General features: G+C 47.8%; 1 protein-coding gene across 4 annotated transcripts in view; it reads right to left on the reverse strand.

Annotated features, from left to right (window-relative positions):
* Positions 1-1,304: 1,304 nt before the first annotated feature.
* The window catches only part of Syt6 (synaptotagmin 6), a 57,825-nt gene continuing 44,693 nt past the window's right edge, over positions 1,305-14,436 (reverse strand). The window contains exons 4-7 of one of the 4 annotated variants that reach the window (XM_026394174.2): positions 13,154-13,274; positions 7,888-8,059; positions 6,599-6,749; positions 1,305-1,376 (exon numbers count right to left, since the gene is read on the reverse strand). In XM_026394174.2, the coding sequence (XP_026249959.2) occupies positions 1,305-1,376; positions 6,599-6,749; positions 7,888-8,059; positions 13,154-13,274 (516 nt within the window). Of the gene's footprint in view, positions 1,377-3,089; positions 3,108-6,598; positions 6,750-7,887; positions 8,060-13,153; positions 13,275-14,436 lie in introns of those variants that run through there. The other 3 variants (XM_026394177.2, XM_077791422.1, XM_026394176.2) reach the window with 3 other exon arrangements.

Genomic DNA, 14,436 nt, shown 5'->3' on the forward strand with positions numbered 1-14,436 from the left:
GTCACAACGTGAAGTGGAAACCCTCCTCCGTGTGCTTCCCAGGACCATACAGACAGAGATCAAGCAAATCAGCCTAGTTATAGGGGTTGGTGTAAAGGCCACTACTAACACAACAGGAATGTGTCGTTACAATACAGATTAGTTCAAACATTTTTTTTTCTCTAAACTGAATTTGGCCTAAGGTAGAGATCTAAAGGAAAAAACAAAAACAGACCCCTCACTATCACAAAAACAAACACTGAATTCTTCGTGATTGATAAGAACTAAATTTAAGATGAGTACTGTCCCAGAGTCCGTGGGGGTTGAAATAGGTTCAGGCTGACTGGATTTCAACCAAGAAGCTCCTCTTCCCAGAAAGAGGGACTTGAGCTGTGACTTGGACCTGGAAACTTCCCATCCAGAAAAGAATATTCTATCTAGGTTTTCTTTTGATCTCTTGAGGCATTGAAAACAGCTGCTTGACACTTCATGAAACTACAAAGCTATGTATAATGCAGAAATCATTCTGGAACATATGCGCCTGTCTTTCTTTACAACCAAGGTTATTTTCGAGAACAAAGATCCTGTTTTCAAACAAATGTGATCATTAACTGTGATGCATCAGAAGACATATGGCATGGTTAGTTTTTAGCAGAATCATTCCTAAAGAAAGTGACTAAGTTCCCGTGAGGAATCAAGATGGTTTCAGTTCAGGAGGAAAGCCAATAAGGAAGGCAAGCGAGAAGCCCCTGCACATCAGCAGAAGTTCACAAACACCGCAGAGGTCCTGTAATTTCAACGTGGGATCAGGAGCCCGAAACTTGGTTTTAAGTCACACCAGCGAAGAACTTCAAAGAGTAACACTTACTCTTGAATTGATTGGCACCTGCCTCCTTCTCCAAGGTGGCAGAGGTTGGGGGAGACACAAAAATCTTTAAAAACTCAATCTACCTCTCCTGCAAAGACCACTACTATTTTACATTGCATTTTACAGAACTGACTTCTGGGCTCTCCAACCTTTTTTTTTTTTTTTTTTCCCTCCCCTTATTGATTTTTGTTTTGTTTTGATTTTTGTTTTCTTCTTTTCTTGACAGCAGACCCCTACAAAGTGAAAACCACAAAAACATCACCTGGGAGACAGAAAAAGACTAAGACAGATCTGACCACACAAGTGTCTCGGCCTTGACCTACACACAGGAGCAGTTAAGACTCTGGAGCGGCGGAGGGCCACTGCGCACCGCGGTTGCACAACACTGCATTTAGACGGCTGAACAAGTGCGAAAAGAACGTTGCTGAGTCCCATTGGTGTGGCTCGGCCTCGCGGCTCATGGCGTCGGAGGTGGTTTTGGAGACGGGCATGAGCTCTCGCTGTCGAAGCTGGCAGCTCTGCCCTGCCACTGTGGGGAGGAGAAAAAGCGCCAGTTACTGATCGCCAAGGGAATTCACGTTGTAACTTCCAAAACTTAACTGGCCCATGCACTGAATTCACCTTCCCCAGCTTTTCAGTAAGCTTTCTGGAATTTTGCTGTCAGCCATGCAAAAACATAAGGAAAACAGCTTACAGCTTCTAGTTTGGAATACTTGATTAAGAAAAAAAAAAAAAGGAAAGGAAAAAGAAAAAAGACTACTGCAGAAGTAACTTCGGCTCTCTTTACAATGTAGAGTGTGTGTAGAGTGTGTGTGTGTGTGTGTGTGTGTGTGTGAGTGAGAATAAGGTGCTACCACTGGACCATTTCTGAGTGCTTCAGCCATTTTTCACACTGAAAATCAGATTATGTTAGCAGCGAAAGAGGCAGTCTGCAGAGTGTGGCATTACTGCCAAGAACCCACGATCATGAATTATTAGCAATTTGTCTGGGAGCTGTTAGTACAGCAAAAGAAAAAAGAAGAAAAAAGCCTGATATTGCTTCGGTCTTGGGCTCTCTTCTTTGGCCTTTTGTTTCCTACGAGCATTCACACCGGGCTTATGAAGCGGTAGGAGGTGTGAGGACAGGGACCCTTTCCCCTTTGGGCCCCTCTAAACCCTTTCTCCTCCCCAGCTCCCTGACTCCCGGATGGCCTCCTCTCAGCCTGGCTCTACCCTTCTGTGGAAGTGGGTGATGCAATGAGGTGTCATGGAGTGAAGGAGGGCTGAGGGAGAATGGACCTGGGCCTTGGGCCATTCAACCCTTCAGATGGAAAAGCCAGTCATAGCCGTAGCCATGTCTCCCAGGCAAGGATCGGACCCCATGAATATTCTTGACCTGTCTCGGGGTGGTGAAACTTCAGAGTGAGTCAGTGTCCCCTGCTCACTCGCCCTTTCGTGGGCTTAGGGGACAGAATACTCTCTTAATGCCTATGAGACCCGGCTCTAGGGAGGGATTTTAGTAAGTGGTCAAGATGGTCTTCTGAACCCCAAGGGCAGCCTTGAACCTCCTTCTTCTCATGAGCTTAGGGGGTCTCCATTGTGGAGTGACAGGGCTGAGTAGAGGTTATAACCATGCATTTGGGGACCTCTGGAGGTGACTGGTGGAGGATACAGTTCCCTACTCAACATGGCTGTCTCTAGGCAGAGCTGAGCCACGCCAGGAAGACTAAGTGGGAAACTCACAAAGCTGAGGGGAGACCAGACCTGAGGCACTACCTCCATGACCCCAGTCCTAGGGACAGTCTGCGTTGTTCTTCTCTGAGCCCTGTTCTGCATGGGTTCCTTAGTGCTCCCTTTACAGGCCAACCTGAAGGTCTTTACAACTAACCAAGCACCGGACAATCAGGTATCGCTGGCCACCATGACATGACCTAGACCTGAGCAATCTCAGCACGTCAGAATGGACACAGGCTTAGGAGATCTTCCAGGCTAACCCTTTTGTTCTTGCAAATAAGAGAACAAAGACACAGGTAGTGTCAGGAGGTAGACAGTTAGGGCAGAGCGAGGACCTGAAACCAGGTCTCCTCACTCCCAACTGGGTGCTCTTTCCCCTTCATCCTGCCTCTGTCTTAGCACGTGGCTGTACTAGGGGAAGGAGACACAAAATGTAATAAGAAACCTAACCTCCTTGGGTCCACACCAGGTACTTACTCCTAACTCCAGGTGGTAGTCTCTCTGCTTTGCAGCATCCACGTGAATGAAATCACAACCGAGGGTTTCCCTGGTGAGATATTTTAGATAAATAAATGCCTGGTTGTTGAGCCCACTGTGACTTCTGACTCAAGTGTTTCTTAACCAGAAAGTGACAGAAGACGACCACTAATGCTTTCATTTAGCAGACCTTCATTTTAGGAGTTGGATTTTTTTTTTTTCTTTTTTCCTGTTCCAACCTTTAATGTCGGTGAAAGGTACATTGTAATTACTGGCTTCTCCCCTGGGTGAGCTTGCTACTTAAACAATCTGATTGATAGGCCAGGTCAGAGGAGAAAACAGGAAATGGCTACTCAGAATACCTTTTCCCCCTTATATAACAGCCCAAAGAATAGTCACACAGAGCATAATTGTTTATCCAGAACAAATGAAGAAGGAACACTGGCTCTCCTGCTAGTCCCTGATTTCGCCTATGAAGATAAACAAAGGGAGGAGATGAGGCTCATGGACAATGGAAAGGTGAATGGTTCCCAGGCTTATGGAGATGGCTCTGAAATAGCACAGAACCTGTCCCCTCCAGGCGGGAAAGTTATTGTTCCAGGGGGAGGGTCTTTTGTTCTGAAAAGGATCACATTCCAGCAGAGATCTAAAATCTCTGGCAGATGATCTGAAATTGGCCTTCCTGATAAAGCACCTTGGAGAAAGTCACTGGTCAACCAGGCCCTGTGTGTGGTGACAACACACACACACACACACACAAACGTTGGCAGGAGTGCTGGGAGGGAAGGGGCTGGCGCTGCAGCTGGGGAAGGGCGCTCATTGTGGCTTAATGAATTTTTATTCATGAGAGATCCCAGCAGGGAAAAATACCTTTTCAGTTAATTTGTTTCCCCTCAACCTTATTTTAAGCACCAAACCAGCACGTAAGTATGGTGTCCTCTGTTCTCATTAATAAAAAAAAAAAAAAGTAAAAAGAAAAAAATGATCACAACACTTGAGGCTCTGCTGAGAAAGGTGCAAGATAAATATGGAGTGCTTACCGATACGATGCCATTTATCTTCCCGGGAGCTGGAGAAGATTTCTTTATGGATTATACAAATAGGAGACCTAAGTTTCAGGAACAAGGCTCTTGCTCAATGGCCAGAACAGAACCAAAAAGAAGGCAGAGTGGGAGCTCTCAAGGTGACTGAGAAGATGTATGTTCAAGCTCAAAGCTTCACGTGAACCCCAGAGGTTCACTTAATATCAGCCTGGTGGGGTTTAGATGCATTTTTACAAAGATATGTAAAACCGTGGGTGCTAAAAGCGTCAGTGAAAATTCTATACAAATACATACTATTGCTATCCTAAGTTGCCGAGATGAATGTCATTTTTTTGCTTCTTTATACAGAGAAATGATCAGCTGAGCAGAAAATGGTAGGATAGCGGGGGGGAGGGGCAGACTCAGGCGCACAGCGAGTGAGGTCAAGAAAAAAAAAAAAATGAACCCAAAGGATCTGAATCAATTTATTCTCTTTTCGTTTTCCATATACTGCTACTTGCCTCTTACTGTCTCATCAAATATTCATTTTCAAGGGCTTGATTCTACATTATCTTTCTTTCTTTTGTAGTCTGGACTAGTGAGTCAGAGTTCTCAAAGAAACAGAACTTGGATTCAATTATTTGACTTAATTAGGTTGTATTCATTGTTATTCGGGGGCCCAGTTCTGGCACCTGGGTGGTACCCTACACCCCTGCTCCAGCTGCTGCTCTGACCAGTTACTTCCTTTGCCAAGGGTAGACCCAGCCTGGTAAGCCTGATGGATTATGGGAATCACAGAGTGTGGAGGTGAGAAAGTCAGTCACAGTGCAACCTGTGGGCTCCTGGGCCCAGTGGGTCAACGTTTCCCTAAAAAGCAAAGATGGGGAAGGGGGTTAGCTGCAAGGGGTCTGCTCCAGAGGTGTGTTAGCTGCATTCCATGCCCTGCCCCTAAGCCACTCTAAACAGTTTAGTACGCTTATTCTATTCCTAAATATTTCCACAAGATGTGGGGGCGGGTTATCATGGCCACTTCCCGGGTTGAATCCACACTGCCCTTAGTGAGGGCCTAGATTGTCATCAGGTTGCCTAGGGTTCTGCCCAATAGCGCCCCCTGTGGCTGGTGGTGGGTACCTTACTCCCACTGCAGGGAGGCCCTCCTGGAAGAGAGGGGAGGGCTACCTTAGGGTAGCTGCAGACAGAGAGTCTGGCCTCATTAATGCTCCATAGCTGTGGGAAAATCAAGACAGAAACCCAAGGCCTCCACTGACAGGAACTTGGATCTATGCCTGAGTCCTTGATGCTGCCTTACAGGCCATAGGTCAGGAGCTTCACAAAGCACAGGCTACCTGGAGAGGTCAGTCAATGGGCCTGGCTCCTGGGAAGCCACCATCTCCCACGAGTTTCCTTGGGCCCAGTTCCCTCAGCTCCCAGTCTCTCCGGGCATACTTCCTACTGCTGTAAAGCAGGTGGAAATGATTTGTCCACCCTGAGAAGCAAAGGAAGCCGGCAGGTCCCCCGGGTTTTTCCACGCCTACCTTTTCTATATCAGCGTCGTGGGAGGGGGTGACTGTATTTAAGGTGAGTTTGCTTTTAAATTGAGGGAATCATAGGATGGAAGGGATAAAGCTTTAAAGTTTTCCAATTTTGTACAGCTCTCTGGACTTAGTAGGGTCGAAGCCTGTTAAGATGAGAGAATAAACTCCCGGCTTTCTTGGAGATACTGGAGTGTACGATATTAAAAAATGAGCTTCCAGACTGGCCTGGTCACCCCCATATCCCAAGCCAATTGGGAAAAAAAAGCAGGTCACCAGAGTGACAGATCAAAGGATCTTAAGTTGGTGGGGTCTGGTGGATGGAGATGGGGCATTACTCAAAGGGACATTTTCTTGGTAGCTGAGGCAGAGTGGCAGGCTACAGATGGTACAGCAAGTCATCAGGAGGGGCCAAGATGGAAGCCCAAGTCTCAGGACGCCCAGTCCACGGCTTTGATGGAATCCAGCTTCAGCCAGAAAGTGTGTGACACCTTGAGGCCACACTCCTGCCCCCCACAATGGTGAGAACCCACCTTCACGAGAGGAAGAAATCTGCTCTACGGCCACCTCTCCAGCCAGTCTGTGAAGACTGCCAAGTGACTGCCGGGCTGGAGCCCCAGGGAACTCACTGTTCCCACAGAGGTAGAACTTCTTGCCAAGTTCTGATCTCAACCCCTCGGGGCTCTCTCCTAAAGGACTCTCTTGGCCCACCAGCTTGGTGAAGGCTTTTTAGGCCTGGCACAGTGGCCTGCTGGGAAGTCTTCTTCAAAGTTTTTATTTTCCATTAAGAACTCACTGTTGCTTTCAAACGGCTGATGTCAGGGCTGTTTGCCAGGCAGCCTCCGCCTTCTTTCCCGGTCTAAAATGTGTTACGCACTGGGTGAGAAGCATGTGGCCCCCATGCCCCCTTCCCACCAAAGGCTGAGGGAGGCGCAGCAGCCAACTGCCATTCTCCAGCCCACACTGCCATGCAGCAAACATGCCAGGGACCAGGTGACCTCACCCACCTCTTTGAAGGATTTCTTTACTTCCACCAAGGAGTGCCAGTGTGCGATGGGCTTCCGTGGGTAGGCCAGCATCTCGTTCCAGTGGTCCCTGCCCAGACCTTCAGCATTGATCCCCACACGACAGACTCCTATGATCTCATTGTGACCCACTCTGCGGGAGAAGCATAGGTCCCAACATTGGCTATAAGACACGCTGTCAGAAAGGAAAGTCCCTCCAGGTGCCACTCGGCCCAGTGCATCAAATTCTGAAACGGATGCCTGGCGGGGCCTCGGGGTATCAGTGTCTGGGAGACTTTGCCTGACCTCCTCAGCTGAGCGTTGCACACGGAGAGATGAACAAAAGCTTATAAACTTGTTTGGAATCTCAGGACACAGTTGCAGGTGGCCCGACTCTGGAAACTGGGAGAGTTTGTCTCTTCCTTTATTTGACTTAACCAGCATCCTACAGCCTCTCTGGAGACATCTTGGAAATAAATCAACCTGCTCTGAGCATCATTTCTCCATGTCCCCAGGGGTGGGGTGTGATTGATTCACTCAGGAAGAACGTGAATCATCACTCAAGTCTGTTCATGAAGCACCTAGCATGCCTGAGAACTTGAGCTAAAAACCCAGGACAGAGGGTTTATTGCATGGTTTCTGCCTCCAGCTAAAGTAACATCTGGACAGAAGGGATCATGGGGGGCTGGAGTAGTTGGAAAGTGTTTTTGAGCCAGTCTTGATGGGAAAGCAGGAGAAACAGTAGAGGAGAAATAAATTCAACGAAGGGGAGGTCAGGTGGGATGGATATGCTGGGTCAAGATTATGGACAACAGGAGCCATTGATGGATCTTGAAAAGGGCAGGACCAGGAAGAAAGTGTCCAGGAAGGTGTGTCCTTAGTCTGTTTGTTGGATCGGGGAAGGGAGGAATGGAGGTTGAATAGCTGCTATCCTGGAGTGAGAGTGGTAGCAGTCACAGATGTGGAGAGGACAGAAAGGTATTCTAAAGGACACATGGTAGGTAGGACTTGGTGCCAGATGGACCAATAAGAATGGTGAATTCAGGGGATGCTGACTGGTAAAGTTGCCTCATCAATGGAAACAGAGCAGCTGGGAGAGGAGGCTGGAGACTTTTGCTAAGGGGGAGTCTGCACTCTTTCTCAAATTCCTGTGCCCTTCGTAGGTGGAGCCAGAGTGGAAGCCAATGAGCATCTGAGATCTGAACCACAGGTCCAAGGTCAAGGAGCCCTATGCTGCCTTGGAGTGGGGGCGAGGGGGCAGGGGATCGTGTCCCTCTGGGACTGGAACCTACCGATCGTAATCCATCACTGAGATGAGCAGGCTGACTTGATCCATGTTTTCTGGGGGAATGTCAAAGATGATGGCCTCATTGTAGACAGGATTGAGAGTGTTCTTCTTTATGGTTGTTTTCTTCTTCTTCAGCCTCCGCCCATCACAAAGCAGGGACACTTTGACGTAGGGATCTGTGCCAATGGGGGCAGTGCAAAGGGAAGGGAATGTGTTCAACAGATGTCCTCAAACATCATTTGCAGCAGAGGCACTAGACCTGCTGCTGCTCCTCAGATGGTATCGGTAGGTTGTTGAAATAATTAAACCACCTTGTATTTATGTAGTGCACCTGTCTCTGAGGAGGCTCTGTGCTTAATAAACAGAATCTTTAGCTACCTGGGTATTCATGGGAGACTGCCTAATGGGCTTTCACTAATAGGGAAGCCAGCCCCAATTCAGACAGGACACTTGCCCAGGGGTGTGCAGTTCCTAGCCCTGAATCTCAGTCCCACAATGGCTGGCTGGCTCAAAAGGCTGTTGAAGCTGACAAAAGCACTGTTTCTTTCACCTATATGGAGTCTATGGAGTGTGTGTTTGTGTGTGTGTGTCTCTCTCTCTCTCTTCTCTTTGCCAACATTATTAACCAAAGGATAAAGAGGGTAAAAATAGAACTCAAAGATGGCCAAGAAAGAGCCACATGTCAGAGTGCAATGAACATCGACAATCGCCATGCCTCTCACGTCCTCCCCACCTGACAACATGATTTTGGGTCCCAGGGTCCCAATAATCTCATTGCCATTGGGCATCAAGAAGGAGGAAGTGGCCCTGCTTTCTGCTTCCCTGGAAGCCATTTCCTGCCAACTTCTGAACAGTAGAAGGGGAGGGAGCTTTGGCCAGGGGAGGGAGTGAGGTGGTCTCCTGAGACTCAGGGCAGCTGGTTGACATTTCATTTCTCAGTGGGATCTTGGATGCTCTCCATCCTGCAAAGAGACGTCTTTTTTTACTAAACTTCCATGTGCCTCCTGATCCTGTCTCTTTGTTCGTTTTCTGAATAGGTATTTCATGGTCATCACTCTACCCTGAAATTTTCTACTCATCCAAATGAAGTGACACCTATTGTGTCTCATAGCACAGGTGTCTTGGTCACCGTCATAATTAGTATTTATGTTGCACAGCTCACGAAACAAGAGGGTGACTCACAGGTAATAATAGCTGTTGAGATGCTGATGTGCCAAGACACCCTTTATGCCCAGCAGCCAGGGCTCATGTGAATCTGTCAGGAGGTGCTAGTCAAGGCAGCCGCTCCCTGGCTCTGTGATTCAGAGATGCACGGTTCTATCTCCTGGGCAGCCAAGACCCACTCGGCCCTCAGGCTCCCTGGCTTCATTCAGGGGCAGATGAGGTGCCTACCCATGGTGAAGACTAGAGAAACCGCAGCACCCGACCAGAAGCTCTAAGCCTTAATGTTATTCTGTAGACATGTAAATAAGCTGCTGACTAACCAACGTGACAGTGGCAGCTGTGCCTTAACCACGGGGACACTTAAGTTTATGGAGGAACTGGGGAGACCATGAGGAATTCAATCAACCTGCTGTCTCTGAGTACACATTTGCAAGGGCCCCCTCTCAGAGGGATTTTTCAGTAAACAGGGAGGAGAGGAATGAACCCACAGGAGACAGCATTCTGGCTCACGGGCTCCATTCTCCATGGACATGCCCCAGGACACTGCTCAGGTCCTAGCAGACAGGTGAGAAGAGCTGGCCCTGAGACCTGAACGTCTTCAGGAAGCGCAGAGCTTTAGAAAGTGTCTTCAGGCATGAGTTTGCCCTTTCCTCTGTTGTACCTGATTTCATATACTCCCACTCAAGAGCAAATGTTCATGTCACGAGGCTTGGAAAAAATATAGGCAGAGCTACTTGTCCCATGGGCCGCTGGGCCCATGCCTCAGCACCCCTCCCCAACTCTGCTCATCCCTACAAGGCATATCCAATTTATAATTCAGTGAACATATTTCCTCGCAGGAACCAACACTCTCACAAGGCTGAGCGGAGATGACTGTTCCCCAGGGATCTCCCAGACAAAAGTTTATGGTGTCTAGTGGAATGCTGGCCTCTGGTGATATGTGAGGCCTGTCCCTCTCTGCAGCGGATTGAGGGGGCACAAAGACCAGCAGTGCATTTCAACCTCCTTGTCACAGAAGCTACCAGAATCCAGTATCTGGAATGTGCTGGGCACTCTGCTAAGAGTTGTATACCTATCAGGTTCCTTTAAACTTCATATCAACCCTATGAAATATTTATCATCAAATCTCCATTTCATCAATAGGAAAAGTGAGGCTTAGGGGGATGAAGGAAATGGCTTCAGAATTGAAGCCAGGTCTGATTTCAAAGCTCTCACATTTTTGACCCCTAGATTCTAAGCGGCGCAGACCAGCTGTGGCACGGATGAGAGGGTTGACTCTCTTCCCCAACCGTTTGCAGCATGCTGGTCCTTCTTCATTATTTTGTACAGTTTTAATTGCTATGGTCCTAGCAGAAGGGTTTAGAGAATTGATTCAGGGATTTTAGATCAAGAAAAACAGAAAGATCCTTGGTTTTAGAGGTCAATGCCATGTATGTCTGGAACAGGCAATTAATAAACTCCATTCACTCCCCAGATCAGTCCAACATCAAACTGATGTTGGATCGGCTGAAGGCAACGTCAAACTCATCCTTGAAAACAGGAAATCTAGTCTGAGAGGCCCCTGGCACCCACACATGCCCAGTGCCACCCTCGTTCGCTCGTTCATTCACTAATCTGTATTTAATGAATGTTTCCTATGTTCCACAAACTTACTTACATGGGTGAACAAAATAGACATCTCTGAGGCAAAGAGGACCCCTACCTTTTCAGAATCCAGCTGAGATTTAATACCAGATTTCAAAACCCAGTAGAGAAGAGGGATAATTGTGAGAGGGATGTTAGAACTTGGCATAAAAATACCTCTCGCCCCAAACCCTCTGATCCGGAACAGTCTTTGTGATTACCCATGGCTTTACTATGGGCCCTCCCTCTCTCTCTCTCTTGCACATCACTTTAATTATACCAGAGAAGATAGTGTGAGGACCAGGACAGCAAAATCCTATTTCCCTCCGGAGCCCCAAGAGTCCTTAGTGAATTTCTGTCCCCAGCACACACTTATTTCGGTATTAAAATGAAATCGACATTGGCTGTATTTTGAGGGAAGCTGACTTACTGCTGCCTGAGAATTTTCTGCATGTCAGCAAAGGTTCCCTAAGCTCTTCACTGTGTCCTGATGTGTGTCAGCAGCTTTGGTGGATAGAGGAGGTTGGGGGGATGGGGTCTCCTTGGGGGGCTTTTGGCCTGGTGAAGGGTACCACAGAGACAATTGGAGGCTGAAGCAGAGTCTCCCCAGAGGTTCAAAGGTGCAGTAAATAAACCGGGTGCAGTGGCATATGCCCCTAATCCCAGGTACATGGGGAGGCTGAGGCAAGAGGATCATAAATTAGAGGCCAGTCTCAGCAACTTAGAGAGACCCTGTTTCAATATAAAAAATAAAAAGGGCTGGGGATGCAGCTCAGTGGTAGAAAGCAACTGGGCTCAATTGCCAGTAAGAGAGACGGAAGAGGAGGTGTAGTAAATAAATGCAGGTTATACTGAATTAATATTTCCTGACCACTCTTTCCTAAAACCACAGTTTCCTAGGCCTGATAGCTCATCTTCTTCCACCTTCACGAGGTTGCTCTTTGCCCCAGGTATTTTCAGCAGGACCTTCTCCCCTGTATGGCAAATGTGGTTATACCTAGGAGTCTTCTGGAGAATAAGTAATCAACAAATACAAAGGAAAACTTTTCCATACATTCCCAGCCAAGTTCAGAGTTGTCTCCTGAGTGGTTTTACACTCTTAATTGGAATCATTAGAAGGGCCTCTTGGAGAGGTCTAGGGAAACAAACTGAGACGTTCCCCCCATTTGCTGTCCTAAATGTCCAGAACATTCTACAAACCATTGAGCTTGAGCTGTTGTTTGGGAGGCTTTATCTCTCTTACTCCTGGGGGCAATTCGAGCTGATGGAGAAGGAGGTTCCCAGGCCTCAAGCTGCTTCTTCGTTATCTCCAAGTGCAAATACCTTCTACGACCACCTGTAGAATTAATTCTACACTTGTGGAATCATGGAGGATCAAGCCATGTCCAGCCTGCAGGTCTCTGCAGTTGTTTCAAACAAGCCTCTCCTGCGTTGCTGGCATGGCACTGTATTTCTATTCTGCTGGAGCTCAGCTCCCTTGGTGTTGAGGCTGAGGCTGGGAGCCCTGCAGGAAAAGCTCAGATAAAAATGTGCTTTGCTTTTCAGTGGATTTGCTCCTTTGACTCAGTACACAGGGCTGCTGCCCTAGGCCTGTGTGGGCCTGCAAACATTTGCACAAACTTGACAAAACCCTTCTTGAAGTCCTGGGGCCTCATATAAACTGTGAAGATTGTCTTTACTTTGTCTCCTATATATTTCCTTCGGATTCTCTCTCCTTCCTCTAAGAGAGAGAATGGTGGTAATAGCTCGTCTCTACTGAGTGCTCATGATGTGTCAGGCACAAGGCTAAACGTTCACGTGGATTAACTCGCTTTTCAGATTAGGAAACTGCAATAATTTGGATCTTGAATGGCCCTTAAAGGCCAATTTGTTGATGGCTTGGTCCTCAGCCTATAGCACTAACAGGAGGTAGTGGAGACCTTCAGGAGGTAGGGGCTGGTGGAGGGAAGTTGGGTTATTGGGGCCATGCCCTTGAAGGGATATTAAGACCCTGGCCCCTCTTCTTCCTCTCTCTTTGCTTCTATGAGGTGAACAGGCCTCTGCCTTGTGCTCCCACCATGAGGTCCCATGCTGCCACAGACCAAAAAAATAGGGCCCAGAGAACAAGGATTGAAACCTCTGGAACTGTGAGCCCAAATCAATCTTTTATTTATGAATTATTTTCAATGCTGAGGATTGAATCCAAGATCCTGCACATGTTAAGCAGAGGCTCCATCACTCAGGTACCCCTAGCCCCACCTTCCCTCCTTTAAGTTGATTTTTTTCTCAGGTATTTTGTCACAGTGAAGGAAAACTAACACAGAAACCACAGCCTTTACACAGAAAAGAAGGGACAGAAGTGGATGCAGGTCTTTGCCTCCTGAGCTGGTGCTCCTAGTCTAAGAATAGCACAGGTCTTGCTCTTTCTTCCTGAACGCTCAACCAAATCTTAATGTCTGGATTTGGGGAGGTTGCATGGTAGGCCACATGAGTAAGAGAGGTACCTGAATAGCCTGTGATGTCCATCGCCTTGAGGTTGCGACATTTGATCACCGTGAGGGTTAGCCTGCCAGCCGTGGGCAGGTAGCAGAGGGAGAACATGATCTCTCCCAAGTCCACGCTTTCCTGCAAAGAAGCAGACAAGAAGGCAGGTGAGAGGCACACATGGGCTTTCTCCCTGTGCAGGGGCCATGGGGCACTCTGGGGCCCAGGAGAAAACTCTTGGAGTCACAGGGCCATGTGCTCAAGACCCAAGGGACTAGCCTCCATGCTAGGAGTAACTGGGTACAAAATAATAATATTGCTCTTTCAATAGAATTTGCCCCCTTCAATATTATTTCTCACTTCTTTTAAAATTTTGAGGCAGGGTCTTCCTAAGTTTCTGAGGCTGGCTTCAAACTTGCTATTCTCCTGTCTCAGTCTCCTGATTAGCTGGGATGAGAGGCAGGTGTCAACATGTGCCCAGCTTCTCTCTGGCTTTTGATCAGATTCTGGTCCCAGTCCTTCCCATTCTGCTTTGGTCTGACTTGCCTTGTGGGCACCCCTTGACTGTAGCCGCCCTGGATGGTCCATTCTAGTTCTCCAGCTCACCCTTTCCCATCTCTGATCCCCTTGACTTCATGCCCATCCAGGGTCGAGGCTAGTGGCTGTGGTAGTGTCCTGGATGGGATCAAGCTCTAGCCATCGGGTGGCTCCTCTCCTAGCAGATCTGCAATTCTTTTCTGCCTCTGCTCCTCAGCTTGGTCATTCTTTGCCAATCCCCAACTTTCCGGAAACATACCCAGCTCTCTAACTTCAAGTCTTAGTGTGGACTTAAAAGGAACTGACACCCTGCTTGGGACATGCTGCCAACCAAGGAGATGTACCCTTGTCATCCCGGGCTTGACCTTTTTCCTTAAATGTGATCATCCTTCAAAAATAAACCCAGCAAGGAACACACACTCCGCTGCTTCTCCTGTCCCAAGAATCATCATGGCTGGGGATCCCTGGAAGTTTCTGAGAAAACAGAACTCCCCTCCCTAGAAGTTTTAATATCTTCCTAGAACGACGGCAAGCATGTCCATCTGTTGTATTAGATAGCACTCTGACAGACTGCTTCCTTTTCCTGTTCCCCATTTACTGAAATGGGGTAAAGTTGACTTGGAACTGCAAGCTACAGAGATGTTTGCTCCCATAGGGCTCCCAGAACTAGGTTTGAAGAAGTGGAGCTCAGGGTTTGTGTTTATTCATACATTCATTCAACAATATTTATTAAGCACCTACTATGTGTTAGGTCTTGACCTGAGTG

This window comes from Urocitellus parryii, chromosome 11 (assembly GCF_045843805.1).
Source record: "Urocitellus parryii isolate mUroPar1 chromosome 11, mUroPar1.hap1, whole genome shotgun sequence".
NCBI classification, from domain to species: Eukaryota; Metazoa; Chordata; class Mammalia; order Rodentia; family Sciuridae; genus Urocitellus; species Urocitellus parryii.